General features: G+C 41.6%; 2 protein-coding genes and 1 long non-coding RNA gene across 4 annotated transcripts in view; 1 reads left to right on the top strand and 2 right to left on the bottom strand.

The window, feature by feature from the left end:
- Positions 1 to 2,129: 2,129 nt before the first annotated feature.
- The window catches only part of LOC121719307 (serine/arginine-rich splicing factor 7-like), a 64,613-nt gene continuing 44,281 nt past the window's right edge, over positions 2,130 to 22,461 (bottom strand). Inside the window, exons 6-7 of one of the 2 annotated variants that reach the window (XR_006034232.1) lie at positions 2,989 to 3,161; positions 2,130 to 2,904 (exon numbers count right to left, since the gene is read on the bottom strand). Coding sequence is in view for 1 of the 2 variants with exons in the window: in XM_042104784.1 (XP_041960718.1) it covers positions 3,125 to 3,161 (37 nt within the window). In the remaining variant the exon portion in view is untranslated. Of the gene's footprint in view, positions 3,162 to 22,461 lie in introns of both variants that reach the window. The other variant, XM_042104784.1, reaches the window with a different exon arrangement.
- On the top strand, positions 5,376 to 9,888 carry LOC121719306. Its single transcript, XM_042104782.1, has 9 exons — positions 5,376 to 5,871; positions 6,691 to 6,814; positions 7,117 to 7,351; positions 7,476 to 7,749; positions 8,394 to 8,568; positions 8,724 to 8,800; positions 8,976 to 9,303; positions 9,488 to 9,636; positions 9,746 to 9,888. The coding sequence occupies exons 1-5, from the start codon at positions 5,596 to 5,598 to the stop codon at positions 8,508 to 8,510; spliced, it is 1,026 nt and encodes a 341-aa protein (XP_041960716.1). The 5' UTR covers positions 5,376 to 5,595; the 3' UTR covers positions 8,511 to 8,568; positions 8,724 to 8,800; positions 8,976 to 9,303; positions 9,488 to 9,636; positions 9,746 to 9,888.
- LOC121719308 lies at positions 9,642 to 10,731 on the bottom strand. Its single transcript, XR_006034233.1, has 2 exons — positions 10,497 to 10,731; positions 9,642 to 10,462 (listed from the first exon to the last, which is right to left on the bottom strand). It is a non-coding gene; the product is annotated as an uncharacterized LOC121719308 (long non-coding RNA).

Genomic DNA, 22,461 nt, shown 5'->3' with positions numbered 1-22,461 from the left:
AAACAAAGTGGCGGCAATCAGCAGTCAATTCTCTACATGCCCACTCAACGCATCTGACTCAGATACCGCACTCCTACAACCTCTAGGGACTGCTGGAACATCTTTTTCAGCATTCACGCCTCTCTCCGAGAGTGAAGTGTCCAGACTCCTGACATGCAGCCGTCCTACCACATGCTCGCTGGACCCTATACCTACGAGCCTACTTCAGTCCATCAGCCCGACCATCGCTCCAGCTATCACACATGTGATCAATGCCTCGCTAACCTCCGGCACATTTCCAACAGCGTTCAAAATGGCCCGGGTAACACCGTTACTTAAGAAAGCTTCTCTCAACCCTGCTCAAGTCGAGAACTACCGCCCTGTCTCACTACTGCCTTTCCTATCCAAAGGCATTGAACGAGCAGTCTCCAAACAGGTCTCTGACTTCCTTTCACAGAACAACCTTCTGGATCCAAATCAGTCTGGGTTCAAAAGCGGCCACTCTACCGAAACGGCTCTGCTGTCTGTAACAGAAGCCTTAAAAGAAGCCAGGGCGACCGCTCGGTCATCAGTACTCATTCTGCTTGACTTATCGGCTGCCTTTGACACGGTTAATCACCGTATCCTTCTCTCTATACTCGCTGACATGGGAATCTCCGGAGCTGCTCTCTCCTGGTTTGAATCCTACCTCACAGGACGCTCGCTTAACGCATCATGGCTTGGTCAGCTATCTGCACCTCACCATCTCACCACAGGGGTCCCCCAGGGCTCAGTGCTGGGCCCCCTCCTCTTTGCTATCTACACCACCTCCTTGGGACAGATTATCCGTTCGCACGGCTTCTCATACCACTGCTATGCAGACGACACACAGCTCTATCTGTCCTTTCCACCTGACGACCCCCTGGTTTCAGCACGGATCTCGGATTGCCTTTCAGACATAGCTACATGGATGAAGGCACACCACCTCCAGCTGAACCTCTCAAAGACTGAACTGCTGGTCATCCCAGCTAAACCTACCATACACCACGACATCAACATCAAATTTGACTCCCTGTCTGTTTCACCGACCAGGACTGCAAGAAATCTAGGAGTTGTTCTCGACAACCAACTAAACTTCTCAGATCATGTTGCCTCAGTCGCCCGGTCATGCCGTTTCGCACTCTACAACATACGGAAAATCAGGACTTACTTGACTCAAGATGCTACCCAACTTCTGGTTCAGGCAATAGTCATCTCACGACTCGACTACTGCAATGCCCTCCTGACAGGTCTCCCAGCCTGCGCAGTGAAACCACTTCAGATGATCCAGAACGCGGCGGCGCGCCTGGTCTACAACCAACCCAAAAGGGCACATGTTACCCCGCTGCTCATCCAGCTACACTGGCTACCTATGGCGGCCCGCATCAAATTCAAGTCTCTAACGCTTGCCTACAAAGTAGTCTCCGGTTCTGCTCCCACCTACTTGAATGCCCTCATACAGACTTACACTACCTCCAGACCGCTGCGCTCCTCTGACGAACGACGTCTAGCTCTACCACCGGTACGCTCAAGCCAATCCAAACTTTTCTCATCTGTTGTTCCTCGTTGGTGGAACACACTGCCAGTTCCTACAAGGGCAGGGACATCCTTTTCCACGTTCAAAAAACTCCTGAAGACCCAGCTCTTTAGAGAACATCTACTCTCATAGCAACACTTACAACAAGTCTTACTGATCCTAGCACTCACCAGCCGTTTTAAACTGACAAGTAACTGTTAAAATACAGCACTCACCGACGCACTTATTCTTACTGTACTCTAATGTGTTTTTTTTAAACTGTCCTAAAATTGTGAGAATTGTTCTAAAACTTACTGTTTACCATGTTGTTAGTCGCTTTGGTTAAAAAAGCGTCAGCCAAATGTAATGTAATGGACGGTCTAAAGGTGTTCTCACTGCAGAATGCATGCAACATTTACAGGGCTGACTACGGTCCTTTACAGTTATGGGGAATAGAGCAGTGAGTTATCTGTAATAACCTACTTACATTCACTGTTCATACAACATAATAAAGCAAATATAGTCTGCCAAAGCCTCCATTTCAGATTTTTTTTCTTGAACTTATAGCCAAGTATTTCCTTAGCAAACTGTATATTACACAAATTCACATGAATCATTTTACACATGCAATAAACATTTATTTACCACTGTCATTGTACATAAAAATACAGTATTGAATGATTCACCGATTCCAAATTAGACATACATTATAAAACCTGTTGACTAGCAAAGTTCATTTTTCTCGTTACAGGTATTAAGCCTACAGAAGTTGTGAGCTGGAGCTGGGGCTTCCTTGGTAGAAAGATACGGGTAGTGATCCCCTCGTGTGTCGTGACGGGAGTTTCCTGACGCCCATGGAAGATATGTAGGCTTCAAACTCCCGCCCCTTGATTGAATCTTGAGACATAGCTGGCGATGACCTCCTCCTTGTCTGGATGCTCATATTGAGAAGACAGGTCCGGCGGGATGTTTATCTTCAGAATCTCGTCTCCATACGATGATGGGTCAACAAAGACTTTCTCCATGATCATGTCCATCAAATCATCAACACACACACAAAAAAGTGAATCACTAGTATAATTTACTACATTATTCTGTTCATTTTGCACGTGAAATTTTGTAGTTTGTCAGGTATTTAAGTAAGTTTGTTTGGTTTTATTTATTGTGTTGAAAGCACTGTTGCAGTACTTTGTCATGTACAATGCAAGTGTTTGTTTTTGTGTAAAAAAAACAAAACAAAAACAAAACAAAAAAAACACGGAATGTAGCGTCTGTCTTCACTGGTCTGGCTCTGCACTCTCCCTTCCTGGATTTTGGAAAGCTCAGTTTGTAAAGAGGAAGATGTGGTGGCTTGTCCTCGATTAGCACTCTCATTATAATGCAGGTAGAGTCTTGGACAGTAAAAAGAAAATCAGACATGAAAACAATTTCAAGGAATGGGCAAATATTCTCAAAGAATAAACAGTTTCATTTACCTGCACAGCATCCCCAGATATGGATAGACCACGTTTTTGGGTGTGAACCGCAGAATGACACTATGGAACGCCTCCAAAGAGGATGTCTGATGGTGGGGACTGAGTTTGGCAATATCCTTCAGGACAGTCTTCTTGGTCAGCTCTTTTTTCTAGATTGTAGAACGCAGGAGTTCCTGTAAGACAAAACGCAGGAGTTCCTGCAAGACCTGGTAATGACCATAATTGCAGAGTCCTAGAAGACAGTTGTGTGCCAACACTTTCTTTCAGGGGGCTCAGTCTGGCAATCAATATATTTTGTAGCTGGTCTTTCTTCTGTATGTAATGTTAATGATGTACTGGCCTATACAAAAAGAGAAATTACATCAACTTCATCTTACATGTATGCCAACAGCTACATCAAGTAAAAAATAAAATCACTAGTAAATACTACACAAGAAGAAGAAACTAATTACAAAATATAGCTGCAAGCAGCAATGAGGGGGCCTAGCAGAGCGCTATAGCAGGAATGGCGTTGCCATGGCATGAGCAAGCACTCACAGCAAGAGGCCAAATTACACCAATGTCTTTGTGCGTTCTCACAATCAGCTACCATGTCCCTCTACCAAGTTTGGACTTCATACACCAAAGTGTTGCTGAGATGTGAGCTCACTTTCCTTCATGTCCTCACAATCAGCTAATATGTCCCTGTACCAAGTTTGGACTTCATACACCGAAGTGTTGCATAGATACGAGCTCACTTCCTGTATTACAGCGCCCCCCCTATAGAGGCCAAATGATGCCAATTTCCTGCTGTCTCCTCACAATCAGATATGAAGTCCCTGTACCAAGTTTGGACTTCATACACCGAACTGTTGCTGATACACAAGCTCACTTCCTGTATTACAGCGCCCCCTATAGAGGCCAAATGATGCCAATTTCCTGCTGTCTCCTCACAATCAGATACAAAGTCCCTGTACCAAGTTTGGACTTCATACATGAAAGCGTCTCCGAGATGTTAGCCCACTTCCTGTTTTGCGGCTTCATCACCATATTTGATTGGCAGTCACGGGCCAATAAAGTGGAATTAGAAAAATCTGACAAGTATCGTTTGTGCGGCTCGGTCTGAAGATCATCTCCACCGAGCTCTGTGAAAATCGGATGAAATTTGTAACCGCTGAAACTTTTCGTAGAGTTTGAACTAAATCCAATATGGCGGAGGTCCAATATGGCGGAAAGTGACGGGATAGGGGTCGATGAACTCGGGATGGTCCAAGGATTCAGACGCTACCTCAATTGTGAAAATCAGACAAAAGAGTCAAGGATCACACGAATAAACACATGTCCAGCATTAAACTGGTGGTGGCGCTAGTGTGTTCAATGTATATGCATGAAAATTGGTGTGAGTGATTGGGACAGTGTCCTGACTAATGGTCTCGAGTTTTGTTATGTTAACTCAAAGCGTCACCTAGATGGTTGTCCACTTCCTGTTTGGTGGCTTCGTCACCATATTTGATTGGCTGTCACGGGCAAATAAAAATGAAATTGAAAAATCTGACAAGTATCGTTTGTGCGGCTCGGGTAGAAGGTCATCTCTACCAAGTTTCGTGAAAATCGGAAGAAATTTGTAACCGCTGTAACTTTTCGTAGAGTTTGGACTAAATCCAATATGGAGGTCCAGTATGGCGGAAAGTGACGTAGTAGGGGTCATTCAACTCAAGTCAGTCTAGGGATTCCAACGCTGCTTGATTTGTGAAAATCGAACACACCGTTCAATTGTTACATGCGTGAATGTGAGTCCAGATTCGATCCATTGGTGGCGCTAGAGTGTTCGGCATAGAGTTCTGTAAATTGGTGAGTGTGATCATGGGACGGTCCTGAATCAGGGCACTAAATTTCATAATAATAATGACTTGCAAATACCTTTCAACCCAGCTTTTCAACTTTCGGCCAAACTTTGACCTGTTGTTGGCGCTAGACGGCTGGGTTTAGAGATCCGTAAATGAGCGTGAGTGGTCAGTGGAGTGTCCCGAAACTTTCTGCCAAAAAATCTGCACTTTTTAGCCAGGCGTTCTATGGGCTGCCATAGACAGCAGCGTGAACCTAGCGAAAATAGAATGTTCGTGCCGGATGTATCTATTGCTAGCAAAGGCGGCTAAGAGTTAGCCATTTTTTCAAAATAAAAGTCCCGCTAACCACATTGGGTTTAATGGAGATCGTTCAGAATAATGAAACAAACTTTTGATTTGACTAACCCTATAACATAAACCTATGTGAAATAAATAATTTATTAGGAAAAAACTGGTTAAAAGGTGTCATTCACTGAGAACCCGTTTAATACTTGTTACTTTCGAAATACTATAGCTCACTCCAAGTTGCATATGCATGCTGCACGTGAAAATGATCTACCCCCATTGCCCGCATTAGCCAATGAAAGAAAATACACGGAAAAACAAGCGAATCAGAAAAAGCCCTTCCCAATGATGCCGAAGGGAAACTGGTTATTCATGAACTCGCCCACCTTGGCTTGTGACCGCCCACAGGAAGACAGTATTGATTTTGTGGCTAGGAGGTAGCAGAGCTACAGAGCTAATCTCTGCAGAGAAGCTAAGCGAACAGCTACTTGCTAACATGGCGGCGGAACACATTTGTGCTTGTTTTATCTGTGGCAATAAGACATCAACATTGCATTTCTTGCCCAAGAAAGAAGAGTCAAGGACTAAATGGTTAGAATTTATCTTCGGAACACCACCAGCGAAGTATAGCCCTAATTTAGTTCTGTGTTCAAATCATTTTGACCACAGTGACTTTTACAACTTCGGTGCCTACAGTAGTGGTTTTGCATCGAAGTTGTTATTAAAACCTGGATCTGTACCATCACAACGATCGAGCACAAGCACACAGGGGGTAAGTAAAAACAAACTTTTCTACCTAAGGTTTTTGTTACTAAATAGCATGTTCATATTCTTCACGTTAGCATGCATGAAATGGGCACGAGCTAGGCTGTCACTCATAGAAAACAACCCACCTAACGTTACCGAGAGATTTAGCTTGTTGAACCTATAATCTTCTAACCTAAGCTAAAGCGTACCTCTCGGCAAAATGCATTCTAGAGTGCTTTTGTGAAAGTACCCGAGTCAAACTTTAGTTTAAAAGCAGAATTACACTTGTCCATTGTCGTTCACTAAAAGAACAACTACTTGGTTTTTCTGCTCGAAAGGAGTGAGCTGTCCAAAACCTCTCTTTTTAGTAAACTATGTGTACACAAACAATGTTCTCAATGCTCGAGTTGATGTGTAGAGACACTGATCATACTTCGATCAAAGTTTCATGTTGTGTCGAGCCTTCTTAGTGTTTTAAAAACAGCGATTTTGACGCGATCATGTATCAAAACTGTAGTGGCTATTCAAAAGGCCATTTGACCAGAAAACGACAACACTGGGAAGCTGAAAAGTGGTGCTTCCCTTCCAACGTAATTATGCTTTTAAACGAAAGTTTGACTCGGGTACATTGCATTCACAAAAACACCCTAGGATGCATTTTGACGAGATTTACGCTTAGTCTGAACAAGGAAACTATACACGTGCACCATTAGGCTAAGTTGCTATCACTAGAGCTCAGGTATTTACACTTCAGTCTACTTTATGTCTTCTAGTCATTATTACATTGGCCTTTGTACATTAATGTTTTGTTTGATTACTTGCTTACGTAGTGTTTGTCTTCCAGAGCACATCACAGACATTGGGGACAACCCCCATTCATACCAGCACCCAAACAGACCCACCTAGCTGTGCATGTCGGGCTACACAGCTTTCTATGGGTACATTAGGTCATCACGTTAGAAGCAAAGGTTTGTGATCTGACTCTTTTTCAATTTCTGTTGTGCTAGTTTCTAGAACACTTTTTATAGTAAAGCAGGTGCTTATGTGCTTGTCAATGTTTGGGAAAGTCAATTGCATTACAAATAGGAATGATATTCCTGAATGTCTTTTTGTGGGTGTGCTACTTGTTACATCATACATCTTATCACAGTCACTGAAATCTTTTTGTTTCCATTGGGCCATTACGGTTTTGTGTGATATATTGAATGTCCTGTGTCCTATTAATACTGTATCTTGTAACTTGACAGTAATACACATTCATTTACTTCAGGTACCCAAACAGAATCCTTTATGAGAACTGCGAGTATTGCCACAAGTACCTCTGATGCAACATGGGGCCCTGCTACCTCTACGCCCATCAAGGCTGTCCACCCAAGGCCAGCAAAAAGACCTCGGGTTGATGAAGAGGAGGAAAGTGACATCTCCACAATTTTACCTGAACCCCAGGACTCCACGTATGATCCAGCACAGTCAATCAGCAATGTAACAGAAGCATCACAGCCCACGTATGTGTTTTGAGCTGTCATTTCATCTAAACGACAATGTTTCTGTTGATAAATATCTTTGTGTTAATACTTTGCTTGTTAAACTAACATTGTGGATGTCTATAATGCCATTTGTCTCAAACAGTGATACGTCTTTAACTGGATACAAAGACTCCAAGTACATAGTATTTGAGAAGAACCTTATGGAACTTTTTGAAACGTGTCCAGACTGTCGCCGGTTGTCGGATGTGAGGACCTACAGACGGGGAACATTTTTGGCCATCGACCAAAAATGCCATCACTGCCAGTTTTCCAGGCAATGGAAGAGCCAGCCAGCGATTGGAAGCTCCCCTGTAGGCAACATAATACTGTCTGCTGCCATATATTTCACCGGCTCCTCATATTTCCAAGTGCAAAAGGTATAGTACACTCCACAGTTTATCCCAATGTTTACTATCCAACCAGATTGAACAGTATTTATCTGGTCCTGGTCAGAAGCAGGGTCTGCTGGATAGCAAGCAAATGGCCCTGCTCACTTAAGATGTAAGGCTCTTCATGCTTCTTCCCCATTTTCACAACTTTATCTGGCCCTAGTCACACGTTTCCCCTGCCCCACTTTCTCAAGTTTACCTGGCCATAGTCACACCTGTCCCCCCCCCCCCCCCACTTTCACAACTTTACCTGGCCCTAGTAACACGTTTCCCCTGCCCCACTTTCTCAAGTTTACCTGGCCATAGTCACACCTGTCCCCCCCCCCCCCCACTTTCACAACTTTACCTGGCCCTAGTAACACGTTTCCCCTGCCCCACTTCCTCGACTTTACCTGGCACTACTCTATAGTGGAGACACAACAGTTACATTACAAAGTGCCTCCAACAGGCAATGAGCCAACATGAACTCAGATGACCCACACCTAATTTACATTCGAAGGTGCTCACCTGTACTATTCATGCTGACCCTTAGAGGCTGGAAATTATTTTGGAAGTTATTATTGCCAACCAACGCGCCTGGCCCGATACAGTGCTTTACAATGTACTCATGGATGATTTTTTTTAATTTGTAGATATTTCAAGCCATGCATCTGCAAAACATCAGCTACTCAGCATTCCGTAGGCATGCAAGCAGTTATCTGGAAACAGCTGTGATCCACCAATGGCACCAGTACCAAGAAGCAGAATGAGAGTTCTTGAGTCAGAGGAAAGTCAAGATTGGAGGGGACATGCGAGCAGATTCACCGGGTGAGCTTCCGCTTTTTATTAGACGAAACATATTCTATTATGACAGACCGTGGTGTAACACACAAAATTAAAAAAATAAATAAATAATAATAATAATAATAATAATAATAATAATAATATGACCTACTTCTAATAGAACTATTGTGTATTTGCAGGTCACTCTGCCAAATATGGAAGTTACAGTTTGATGAATCTGGAGACCAACAGCATTATTGACATTCAACTAGTCCAGGTGAGTGGATTCACAGATGTAAATAGTTATCAATGTTACACAATGCATAGTTTATCGGTGTCTCTTTTTCTTTCACTCACAGACAAATACCAGTCCACCATAATTGTATACACACATCAAAACTTGACTTTCAACAATTCCTACAACTTGTATGCCCTTTGTGTTTTGTTTACAGAGCAATGAGGTTGGCGGGAGCCACAACATGGAGAAAGAGGGACTCAAAAGAAGCCTACAGCTTTTGGAGTCCAAGGGTGTAGCTGTCTGTTGTACTCAATGTTTTGTGACAACATAACTTTTGAATACTTATTTACTTTGTGCTTCATGTCTCTAGGTTCCAAAGCCCTCTACAAAGTGGAGAAGATCCTAACAAATAAGAGGGTCCTCAGTGATGTTGAGAGGCTAAGCTCACGGTACCAGACCTCAACACTGGAGGCATTCCACAGTGTAATCTTGCGCTTCACACCCAAAAGTGTGGTCATTCCTTTCATTGGGATGTTGTGCAGGTATGTTTTGTCACATCTACATTAACCACTATGTGTAAAGTGATTTTGCAAGAAATGCTTACAGTTAAGAGAAAAAGTAATCATCTGCACTGATCAATTACTATCAAATTTGATGTTGTTGGTTTGGAAGTAACCAATATTGGTAGGATAGTGATTTGTCATTACAGCCTATTTTGTTTTTTAGACTATATCTGGCAGCAAAGCACTTCAATGAAAACGCTGGCCGCACTCAGGCAAGAACAACTTCAGGGAAACTGAGGTACAGCTTACATTTCCCAAAAGCCAAAAAGGGAGGGCACACTGTGAAGCCAGTAAAATCACCACCAACACACTGTAAGTAACTCAAACACAAACTATTTATTGCCATTCTTGAAAGACAAATAAAACTGTTTAATATCGAGGAGACATTATGTACATATTTACATTGAACATTTTCTTCCAGGCTACGTCCACAACCTGATTGCTGGGGTGTTTGAAGAGATAGTCCCCAACCCCCCTGCCTTACATGGAGGAGCTCCAAAAAAATCCCTGTTCCTGATGCCCTGTCCTCAGCATTCTACCATCCTCCACTGACAGAAGCTGTGGCTGCATACACATCTCGCTTTAGGCAAGGGCAGCCCTAAAGCCGACATATTGGCCTTCTGTGTCTGGGAACTCTCTTCGGATCCGTAGGACAACACAAGCCGGAATAACAACTCGGACTTTTCTACCTAAATAACCCCAGCACCAGCTGACAAAGGATCTGTAGGCCAGATGTCTGCATCGCCTGGCAAAAAAGATATTGTAAATTCTGTACATAGTTTGGATATTCTTCTTTTGTGTTTGCATTATTTTATTAGACTTGAAAATTACTGTATGTAAATAAAATAAGCTATTTGTTGAAAATGGACCCGTTTTTTCTATATTGGCTTTAGGAGTTTCATCAGGTTGTTTTCTTTCTTTTAGGCTAAAGATGGTTTATCTTACCTTTCATATCCTCTCTCTCGCAGGGGGCCATAGTCGGCTCTATAAATATTTAGTGCATTTTGAAGGGAGTATATGTTGAGGCAGACTGGTTCTAATCCTGGGTGGAGGGTCATACAGGCAACAGGGGTACCGGTGTCGCCCATTCTTCTAACCACCTGAGCAGTCATACGTGAATGTAAACAATTTGAGTAACCTATGCCAACAAACTTGTAAACAATTTGAGTAACCTATGCCAACAAACTTATATCAACCAAAGCCATGCCATAGTTCTCATTACAATAAGAATCTCCTTGCAGCACGCATGTGTGTGACACGTGAAAACAAAATGAGTAACCTTTGTCAACAAACTTGCATCAACCAACGCCAGTTAGATCATTACCGGAGGAGTCTCCTTGCAGCACAGATTCTCTGCTTCCGTGGGCATTCTGTCGCAATTCCCGCAAGTACACCTGACAAAATATAGGTCGGTAGGTGTGTTTGTTTAGAACATAGGCTATGCAATGTTCTAACTTTTCAGCATGGCAAAGGAATTGTTTATGTAGGGTTCGAATGGTGGCATTGTTTACCACCTTCTGGGTGTAGATGTGCTCCGCCATCCCTAAGCATTAACTGGTCAGAGAGAAGAAACCATAAGGGGGAAAAAAGGCATAAGACCAGACAGTCAGGATAGGAAGATAACAGGTACTGTAGGAACAGTTGGAGGAAGGGCAAGTCATACATGGTTACAAGTGTTTTGTAATTGTCAGGCTATGTGTGGTGTGAAAAAGATTGCTGAATTCCTGTAGTGCAGCAGCTCTTTTGCGTTTCGATGTCAGACACCAACACATGGACATTATTGGACCATTCTTTGCCATCGAGATCTGGGTATAAAGGCAGACTATGTAAATAGAGATCATAACGTGATAAACGTCATGATAACAACAGTATCATTTCACCTATGATCTTAAATCAATAATATGTCACAGGGAAACAAATCCCAGAGCGTTAATGTGAACATAGAAGACATCCATGTCTGCCTGTTAAATGAAACCAGCATAAGCATAGGCTTAAATATTCTACAGACTTAAGGAAATATGCAACGTACCTGGCGATGTACAAGACTTGCGAAATGCAATAATAGCTGACTTTTGAATATTTCAAAGTAATAGACAAATAGGCCTAATTTGTAATCTAATGTAATATATTATACTGTACTGAATGGATGGTTGCTATGGGCAGAAGCCAGTCGTTAGTACATATTTAGATTGTTTATTGCGCTTCTCAACCAGAAGAGGGACCCCGACAGCGAACACGTGTCATAGGTGTGCAAATAACCTATGTTCTAAAGAGCACATGACCATGGGAAATTCAACGAAGCAGTGGTATACTACACTATTACCTACCTTAATATGAATACTCTTTTTCTATCTGAATACTCTTCAATACTCCGGTTCAGTGTGAATTAGGCCTATGTGATGCAGACACTTGCCACAAGTTGTACAGAGTGTCATGAGTGGTAGCCTAGCACTCTCAGGTCACATATTTAAATTATTATTATTGCCTGAAAGTGTATAACTGCCTATTCCCTGCGTTAGCAGGTTAGACATGAAGCTTCTCTGGTCCTCCCAGCTGGTGAGACAAGGAATGGACTATGTAGTTTATTTAGACATAATTTCTGAAGTACATTGTATTTGTTTAGTGCCAGTTGTATGCACTGTAAGGTCCTTCAGCTCTTGGAATAATGTACTAGGCTATGTTGGTAGAAACCTGACTTTAAAGCTACCAAAGGGTACCACACACACATTTGCATGTTATGTCCATGTAGCTTCTTATCATATAATGTCAGCTTAAACACAAACAATTCAGTTTACTGATTAATGTCTACATTTGAAGGCTAATTGGTTTCGTTTTCCCTGCATTACATATGTATGTCATTAATTAGCTTAACACTAGGCTTAATTGTATCATATTGTGTGTAATGCAGGTTTTGCTTTTCCCTACAAAAAGGCAAAAAATGCTGGTGGTGGCACTTCTGGTTTTACCAGGGTGGGGTTCAACTCCCCATGGCATTGCCTTGTGTTGGTAGAAAAGTATTTGGCCAATTGGGTCACTAATTGGCTAATTATTATGTATTTTTTTGGAAATTATAATGTACTGTAGGCAACTTTATGTACCATTTACTGAATTACCTGGTAAACTGCCTTAGTGTTATTTTAGGCGTAGTGTCTTTTGCTATATTTAACTACTGTTAACCGTTTTGTACTTTCAGTGCTGTACGACGTTACTGTGACTTGACCCTCAGATTTTGAATATAATGCATGTGTCTTCCAGCTGTTCACTGTTCCTGAAGGATGCACCGCAGGATGAGAGCTACGACTCCAGTGCCTGAGTGTGGTCATCATCATTGACCAAGCATCTGCATAAGATGACCACAAATTCGTTATTACTGAAGTTGTGTGGATTAACAAAAGTATTGATTTTATACCACTAACATGGGGTTAAAACATCAGCTTAATTAATACATGTGCATGTTTTGTACTGTCTCTTCTGTTTTTAAACTACTCTACATTTCAGTGCTGTACGACGTTACTGTGACTTGACCCTCAGATTTTGAATATAATGCATGTGTCTTCCAGCTGTTCACTGTTCATTGGGGTTAAAACATTAGCTTTATTAATAAATGTGCATTCTAAATTGCGGCATTGTATCATTAATTCTTCAGTATTTATGTGTAGCCTAAATAGGCCTAAACAAACAACGGGTGATTGTTGATAAGGAAACAATGAAACTACTCATGCAATAGAATTACACATTCTTAAACCTATTAAATATTTATTGCAAATGAAATGAAGAACAACAAAATAAAATTTAAACAAAACATTTACCACATTTGTTTCGCTTATTTTTTATTGTTAGGCATTTGATTTCTGATCTTGTGTCCTGTAAACAGTAAAGCATATTAAATGGATATAAAGCAAATCAAATGGACCGATATGCTGTATGTAATTAGTGTCTGCACGGACCCGTTTGGGTGTTGCACCTAGTGAATCAGTACGTTATGAAGAATTACGTGCAGACACTCAGAATAGCGACAGGTTCAAAATTCTCCATTTCATCTGACAAGTCAATCGAACTTGAGCAATTATACACGGGTTTGCGTACCTACAAAGACCGAATCTGCTAAAAAAAACAGGTCTAGAACACGTTGTGTATTACGCGACTTTTATTTAGCAAATTCTGCTCAACCGGAAGTCTTATTTTCGCTGAACAATCGCTAATTTCGCTAGAATAACGGAACTGCCATAGACTCCAATGGCGGAAGTATAATAATAATAATAATAATAATAGTTAAAACTACTAACTCAATGGGTGCCTTCGCAGCTTCGCTGCTAGGCCCCCAATAATGGTTGGCTTTGTGTGTAAATTGTCCAGTGATGTAGCAATGTCAACCATACACTCGTTCTACCCTGGACAACACTAACATATTCCAGTTCAGAAAACATTTCCAAACGCATTATTTTAGCAAATTCACCGAAACCGCCGGGGATGTGTACTGCATGACCGATTTGGTAACAGGGTTTCAATGTCGAGACAATGCTGATTGCTAAGCTATCTATAGCTGCTTAGCGGTTAGCGTTACCTTGTACGGTGGCAAAACACTACCTACTTAGTTAGTTTAGCAAAACACTGCTTGGTTAGTTCGTGTAGAATTGCAAAATAAACACGTAAATACGTGCACAATTTGACATCTCCCTTGTACATGAATTAGCTGCTAAAAACATCAGAAACATATGTTTGGATTAGGGGCGAGCTAGGCCTAGCTACTGTTCTGATGTGGTGGGCAAAAATCTACTATAGCTTGACGACCAAACTTGTAATCTCGCCCACACACACACTTGTTTTAAACTAACTTTTTGTTGCGCAACCAACTTTCGAAAGTTTCGCTGGACAATGGCTTTGCAGGAGAAACCAAGCAAACTTGTAAACTAACTAATGTAAGAAGCTAGCGGTTAGCCGCCTCGGTGTCAATGGCAAAACACTGCTACAACACACAACACACAAGTTTACCCTAATTTACAAATTGTATAGAACTACTTACATTTTCCTCGTCAGCAGGTATTTCGCACAAAGTTGGAACTGCGCCGTCGTTTAAGATGAGTTTCCCGGCTAATCCTGCCTTGTACTGACCATAGTTTGAGAAACAGTCAGTCTCGAAATGATTGTTGCCAGTTTCTTGCCAACTGTAGCATGGATATTGCCATCAAAAATAAATTCAATCCATGCCGCTCTTCTGTCCTCTTCGGCTGGGACACGATGAAGTGTTTTATGCTCTTTTGTACAGCCAACAACAGAGCATTTTGCGTGGTACTTCGACATGGTGTCTTCTAATCTGAACCAGTGCTTCCAAATCGCTAATGGCTGCTATCCAAGAAGTTACTGCTGTGCCTGGTGGGTGGAGACACTGTACGTATGCTCTGAGGGGGTGGGGATATTCAAATATTTCGGCTTGTGACGTATGAACCCTTGGCGATTTCGAACAGCTCACCCAGAGGCTGAAGGCGGTATCAAAGATCCTTGATTACTAGCAAGATTACTATGGGGAGGGAAAGTAATCTCATCGCCATCTAGTGGTTGCGTTCCTAGAGTTTAGCGGAGTGGATGGGATCTTTTTTTTTTTTTTGAAAAAATATATCTCGGTGCACATTGGGATCTTAATTTAATGCCTTCCATATGTTAGGCACTGGGGTCACCTCTATTGCTTCAAGTGGTCATACCTTATTTTTAGGATCAGTTGAATTGTTTTGAGTTTTTGTCATAACAAGGTGATAAGGAACTACAGCTGCATGTGACGTCACATGTTTGGGTGCTTAATCTCTAACTGATCAATACGCAATTTGCTTAACTGGCTTAACATATTTTTGTAATAACGGAACGTGATGTAAACCGCGTGGTGATAACCTTTATGTCAGGATAACTGGTATTGTGCTTCTACTCACATGAAGAGCTAGCTGTAAGTGTTAAGTGTCAATGCTAACCAGGCTAATAAACAAACCATGCTAACGTGAGTAACATTGAAGGGTAAAGTCACGTGACTTCTTTTGTAGTTCGTTTATGAAACAAAAGGAGCAATTTCGATTTTCTTAAATGAGGCAAAATAGGGTCTGACATTTTCACAGTTAGAATATTATTACTGTATAGACACTGAAAAATATTTTTGGTGGATAACATTGCTGATTTGGCCTCACAATATTTTTTTTTAAAATAGGTCTATGGGACTTAACATTGGAGCCTCTCTTCGATAGGAACGCAACCACTCGGGGCGCTGGTTTTCACTTTCCCTCCCTATGGGAGCAAAACGGGACAGTTCCGGTCTGCATAAGTGGGAGTGTCACTAAATAAACTTTCTCTCTTAATAAGCAATAAGAACAGATAAACATAATTGTGTTCACAGTATTATTGTCTATAATCATGTATGATACCAATGAATCATTCTTTAGGACATGATATGAATAATTATATGAAAGGAACTTAGAGCTGCTGAGAGGAAATGGCGTAAATCCAGAGATGGAAATGATCTTAGTAACTACCAGTCTTTGCTGTCATCCTTTTCATCCACTGTTACACTTGCAAAAAAGGCATTCTATCAAAGCAAGATTGAGAGCACCACTGACAGTAGAAAACTTTTTTCTACTTTCAAATCTCTTCTCAATCCTCCACCACCACCATCAACTACTTCACTGTCAGCAAATGACTTTGCAACATTTTTCACTGAAAAAGTTGCTAAAATAAGTGCTCAGTTTGATGCTCCTATAAGGAGGGCTTTGCCTTGTGTTAGTATGACCGCATCATTTGACTCTTTCTCTCCTCTTGATGAGGAAGCAGTCTCTCAATTGCTTCAGCGATGTCGTCCAACAACATTAGATCCTATCCCGTCCACTCTTCTACAGTCTATCTCACCCACTGTTCTACCAGCAGTCACACATGTATTTAATGCTTCACTCAGTTCTGGAATAGTTCCTTATTCTTTTAAACAGGCTAGGGTTACACCTCTGCTAAAGAAAAGTACACTTAATCCAACTGAGGTGAAGAACTACAGACCTGTCTCCCTTCTTCCTTTCTTGTCAAAGGTTTTGGAGAAAGTGGTCTTCAAGCAAGTTTGTGACTTTCTTCATCAGAATAATCTACTAGACCCTATGCAGTCTGGTTTCAAGAGTGGTCATTCTACTGAAACTGCTCTTCTGTCTGTGACTGAAGCATTGAGAGTAGCTAAGTCCTCTGCTCAGTCATCAGTATTAATTCTACTAGATTTATCTGCAGCCTTTGATACTGTTAACCATGACATTCTCCTATCTATACCAGTGTTTCTCAAAGTGTGGTCCGGGGACCACTGGTGGTCCGCAAGCTATCCCAAGTGGTCCGCGAGCAGACATGGTAAAATATAATATAGATGAGTTGTTTGCCATATTGAACCAACTTTTATGTAAATCCAAACAGTTCTGCAACGCTGCCTATTTAAGTTATGCCAATTTAAATCATATGAATCCTCTGACACAATAAGCAAGGTGCAAAGAAAATAAGCAACGTGGCTCAGTGAGTAAGCCTATTGTGTAAATAACTATTTAAGTAGGTCTACTCTTTTTTTAGCTAGGTGGTCCGTGAGGTTTTTTTTTATTGACCGGTATCTAAGTCTCATGACCTCACCACAGGTGTGCCTCAGGGATCAGTATTAGGACCCTTGCTTTTCTCTATTTACACCACTTCCTTAGGTGATACCATTCGCTCCCATGGATTTGACTATCACTGTTATGCAGACGACACTCAACTTTACCTGTCTTTCCCACCTGATGACTCTATTGTTTCCCACCGGATTTCTGCATGCCTTAAGGATATTTCAGCCTGGATGAAAGATCGGCACCTTCAGCTTAATCTCTCAAAAACAGAGTTGTTGGTGTTTCCAGCTAAAACAGCTATTCCCCAACAGATTAACATCCAGCTTGACTCAACTTCACTGACCCCAACTAGATCGGCACGAAACTTGGGCGTTGTAATTGATGACCGACTTAACTTCTCTGAGCATATAGCTTCTATTGCAAAATCATGTCGGTTTATGCTTTACAACGTTAGGAAGATCAGACCTTATCTGACACAAGATTCCACACAACTTCTTGTTCAGACCATGGTCATCTCTAAGCTGGACTATTGTAATTCACTATTAGCTGGCTTACCCGCTTGTGTAACAAGATCATTACAGCTGATTCAAAATGCTGGAGCACGCCTGGTCTTCAATCAGCCAAAGAGGACACATGTAACTCCTCTCCTAGTTACTCTCCATTGGCTCCCTATAGTAGCCAGAATTAAATTTAAATCTCTCACTTTGGCCTATTGGACACTAACTAGATCTGCTCCTAGTTATTTTAATTCAATAATCAAGCCTTACATCCCCAACCGCCCACTGCGGTCTTCTGGTGAGCGTATGTTGTGTCGACCAGTCATGAAAACTGGGTCTAATTCCAGACTCTTTTCTTCAGTGGTTCCATGTTGGTGGAATGAACTGCCCAGTGCTCTCCGTTCCTGTGGTAGTTTTGGGTCGTTTAAGAGGGGTCTAAAGACTTTCCTATTCAACATATACTTAGTTGTTTAAGCACTTATGTGTTATGGTTTATATAATGTTGTTTTATTTTAATTGGGCTGTTAATTAATTTGACATTATTGTTTATTATTGATATTCTCCTTAATGTAGTCTTAGCATGTCATTGTTTTTATATTATTGATTGAATTGACATTATTGTTTTATTATTGCCTTTCCCCTTTTTTACATTGCTTTATTAGGCTATTGCTTGAATTGATATTATTGTGTACTACAACTATTCTCCTTACTATATTTGACCTACATTTTAATCTGTTCCCTGTTCAATTTTAAATATTATTATGTTGTTTTGTATTTATGTGTCGCTTTGGACAAAGGCGTCTGCTAAATCCATAACCATAACCATAACAATAATTTAATTAGTCATGTGAACCGAGCTAGCTAGCTAGCTAACGCTAGCTTAAAATGCTATACAAGTGGATGGGAGTAGCTATGGCAATACAGCTATGCGCTAACAAGTGACTAGTAGTTGAAGGACTTCGCTTAAACTTAATATACTGTTGCAAATTCACTTGAGTATAAACTATCCACTTTAACTAATGTCAGTTATGTTATTCAGCTAGTTGTCATTTCAAAGAAATTACACTTCTCCGTTTAAAACGTTACCTTAGCTAAGAGGCTAGCTAGCATGCTAACAACCAGACAGTAACTGGCAGCAGCATGGTCTGATATTAAGTTATTTTATTACAAATCCGAACGCTAAAAAATTACACTTTTAGGCTTGAAATGATCCCAAACACTTACAGATTATGACAAAATTTTCCAGAAAACCCTCAACAAATCCAGAAAGACATAATGACCAATTTATTGGTAAAATTCCACAAGTTTCCATTGACATTAGTGCAGCGAGGGTTTACTCTGGTCTGCATAAAGGGGGATTTCCCCCCTCCCCCTTGCAATAATCGAACGCGGAAATTGTCGAACGTTTGCGCCTCTCGCTCCGCTTTAACCCTCTTTGGCGGTATCAATTCTGAAACCCGTATCTCACTCAAAACAGCATGGATGGTTTTTCTTCCAAGTTTGTATGCGTGTGGAAGCACCAGAGACACACAATAACACCCCAAATCCCAGAAAAAGTGATTTTTGCATAATATGGGCACTTTAAAAATCACTTAATGGCAGAAAAGTCCCTGAGGGTAATTGTTGCGTCATGTTATAGAACCTTTTTCGAAAACGTTCTAATCACATATCTGTGATCGTACTCCCAGGGGCCCAGCTGCATCTGTGACCGTACTCCTCAACAGGTTAATTCAATTTAGGATCTACTTTGTGTTGTTATTACAATTATTTTATTATTATTTTGTTTTTACAGCACTTTGGTTAACTGTTGTTCTTTTTTAAATGTGCTATATAAATAAATTGACATTGACATTTACATGATAGCATGCATACACGGGCAGCCATGGCCTACTGGTTAGCACTTCGAACCTGTAACCGGAGGTTAGGCACGGCTGAAGTGCCCTTGAGCAAGGTATATAGGAGAGTATATATAAGGAGAGTATATATACATTTATGTGGATGGGGAGTGAGGGAGACAGAGAGATTTTAAGAGGTGTTGACTAACAAAGAATAACATAACATCAAGGATATAGCATATCAATAAATGATCAATACTCAGAGAGCAAATTATCAGGACCATTCATGAACCCAGTCATAAACCTCTTCCCAGTGCCAGATAGACTACTGAAAAGAAGAACCCCCCCTTAGAGACTCTGTTGAAATTTATCTAAGCATGTAGCCTGTCACAAAGTCATGTTAGTGTACAATATCAGATCTATAATATCAGGATAGAAGGTGACATGGGATGTGGAAAGGAGCAAAAACTGACGTTATGACCATCGCGCCAGCGACGCGGCGGTCATATAGGTTTAGTCAGTTTTTTGTTCCTTCAGTAAATTTAGTAAATAAAAAACTATTCCCGGGACACTGAAAGACCAAGCTGCACGAAACTTGGTGGGCATGTAGCCTCACAAGGAAGACACAAAACCATTGTTTTTGATCTGTCGCCCACCTGCCGCACTGGGCCCCCCGATAGAGGGTAGGCCGAACACAGTTTTCTGTGAATATCTCGAGAATATACCAAGAACCGTAGGGCCTAGAATGGCCAACTTCTTTTTCGTATGTTGGTCTCAAGGGGCCATGTCAACCCATCCTGTATTCACTCATTTGAGGTATAGCGCCACCTAGTTAAAAATGAAAAAGCAAAAATGAGGCGTTGTAATCGCAGGTACTGTATCTTTGGCTGACGTTCAAAACGGCATGAAATATGAAGTGTGGGATCATTGTGACCAGGGCTTTGAACCGGTTCAAGGAACGAAAACAAAAACCGGGAACTTTTTGTATTTTACAGGGAACAGAAATGAAACCGGAAACGTTATTATTTTTTATGTTCTGGAACAGGAACACTTATTTAAAAATAATGGTAACCGGTTAATAAGTTTACCGGTAAAAGTTTTCGTTGCCTAATTAACTAAAAAAAAAAAAGTAATTATTTTCCTGCGCACGTTACCATGACGGCTGAGGATCACTTCCTGTGTGACATCACATCACACATTCGCTGACTGAATGGAGAGAGAGCGGTGTCTCCACTACACATCTTAAAAAAGAGGTAAATTACGACCCATCGTTAATTAAAACGCTCATTCCAAACACAATATCAATAGCTATATTTGTCGAATCCACGTTAATGATGGACTAGCGAACATTTGGCTAAATGGCGCCAACACCTCTGTTTGCCTAATGCACAGATAGCTAGCTATTCTTGGTAACACACTAAACGGATTATCTTTCTCATTTGTGGCACCTTTTCTGTTTGTGTAGATGGGAAGACATACTGAGAATCCAAATCGCCAACATTTTTCCTTTGACCCAGCAACAAACAAATCGAAGTGCAACGTTGAGGGATGTGGAGCCGAAATAGCGGGTAACCATGGGGGGAACTTGCACAGGCATATCCAAAGGCGTCACCCGGACCTGTTCAACAAGTCTTCGAATTCTACTGCTACCACACAAAAAAGACCTGGCCCAAGTCAAAGAACTTTAGATGAGGTTACTGTGAAGAAGCCAAAATTGCTCCATGTACCCATTACATCGGAGGCCCTCGTAGATGCGTGTTTGGAGCTGGTCACAGTGAACGGCAGACCATTTTCCTTAATGGAAGACACTGGCTTTAGAAAAATAATTGACCCACTACAACAAGCAATTGGAAATGGTTTCGCAATTAATTCAGCCAACAATCGTGAGAGGGTCACAACACTCGCTGACAGCGAAAGGAGAAAACTGATAGACGAGCTTAGTGGCAGGCTTATCCTGCTGAAAATCGACAGTGCCACTTGCAGGGATCGCTCTGTTTTGGGGATTAATGTGCAATATGCAGAAGGAGAAAACATTGTGTTACGGACGTTGGCTGTTCGAGAACTGTGCGAAAGACATACGGCCTCCTATATATCTTCTGTGGTACAGGAGGTGTTGGAAGAGTATAAAATCAGTCTGAAGCAGGTGTACTCGATCACTGCGGACAACGGTGCCAACATGAAAAAGGCAGTGCAACTATTGTCCGACCTGCAAGCGACAGGCAATGATGATGAGGAGGACACTGATGCAGACACAGAAGCTGACGACACGGGAAGAGAACCTGATGTTGAAATTGATTCTGTTGTTCAGGGGCAGATCTTGCACAGTGTGCGTTGTTCAGCACACAACTAGCAGTAGATGATGCATTGAAAGAGAAGGGGGTGTCTAACATCATTGGTAAAGCACGCCGTGTTGCTAAAAAGTTGCGCACTCCAAATGTTGTGGCCGTTATTAAAAGAATGGGCCATAGTTAACTGCCCCACGCGCTGGCATTCCACACACGACATGTTAGAACGACTTTGCTCAGATTGTTTTGTGATGACATGTTGCCTACCGTTAATGAGCTGCATTTAAGTGAACCCCAGTGGCAGGCCATTTCAAATATAGTCAATGTGTTGAAACCTGCGAAAATTACAACCAAATGCATCCAATCAGAACAGCTTACCGCAGGTGACTTTTACGGCCAGTGGCTGAAGTGTGTGTTAGATACCGATAAAATTGACAGCCCCTTTGCCAAACGACTGGTCCAGTGCATGAAATCACGTCAACATACATTGTTTGAAAATGACACATTTGTGGCCGCTTTATTTGTTGACCCTAGGTATAGGCTATTTTTGACAGATAATCAGGCTGACATGGCGAAATTACACCTGTGCCGCACTTGGGACATGATCCAAAACCTGTCCGCCGCCCCCAACACAGACAGTGTAGCTGAGCGTTCATCATCTTCATCTGAAGATGATGAAATTGAGAAGCTGCTGGTGGCTAAAGAAAGACAAACCACTGTCATACAAAAGGGCCGAGTTCCCATTGCATCGTTGTTAGACGCCTATTGCAGAGAAGCGCGATTAAAGCGCACCGAGAATGTTCTTCATTATTGGGCATCCATGGCCGCTTCAAATGCAGATATGCACAAACTTGCAATGTCCGTCATAGTGCTCCCCGTGACCCAAGTCAGCGTGGAGCGCGCATTTTCATCTTTGAAGTTTATT

This window comes from Alosa sapidissima, chromosome 9 (genome assembly GCF_018492685.1).
Source record: "Alosa sapidissima isolate fAloSap1 chromosome 9, fAloSap1.pri, whole genome shotgun sequence".
NCBI lineage: Eukaryota > Metazoa > Chordata > Actinopteri > Clupeiformes > Clupeidae > Alosa > Alosa sapidissima.
This window is presented reverse-complemented; position numbering and strand designations above follow the sequence as displayed.

Excerpts from the sequence above, each read along its gene's own strand:
- LOC121719306 (XM_042104782.1), top strand. The coding sequence starts at position 5,596 with ATGGCGGCGGAACACATTTGTGCTTGTTTTATCTGTGGCAATAAGACA. Across the intron at positions 7,352-7,475 it reads ACAGAAGCATCACAGCCCAC|TGATACGTCTTTAACTGGAT; the intron begins GTATGTGTTTTG and ends TGTCTCAAACAG. Across the intron at positions 7,750-8,393 it reads CATATTTCCAAGTGCAAAAG|ATATTTCAAGCCATGCATCT; the intron begins GTATAGTACACT and ends TTTAATTTGTAG.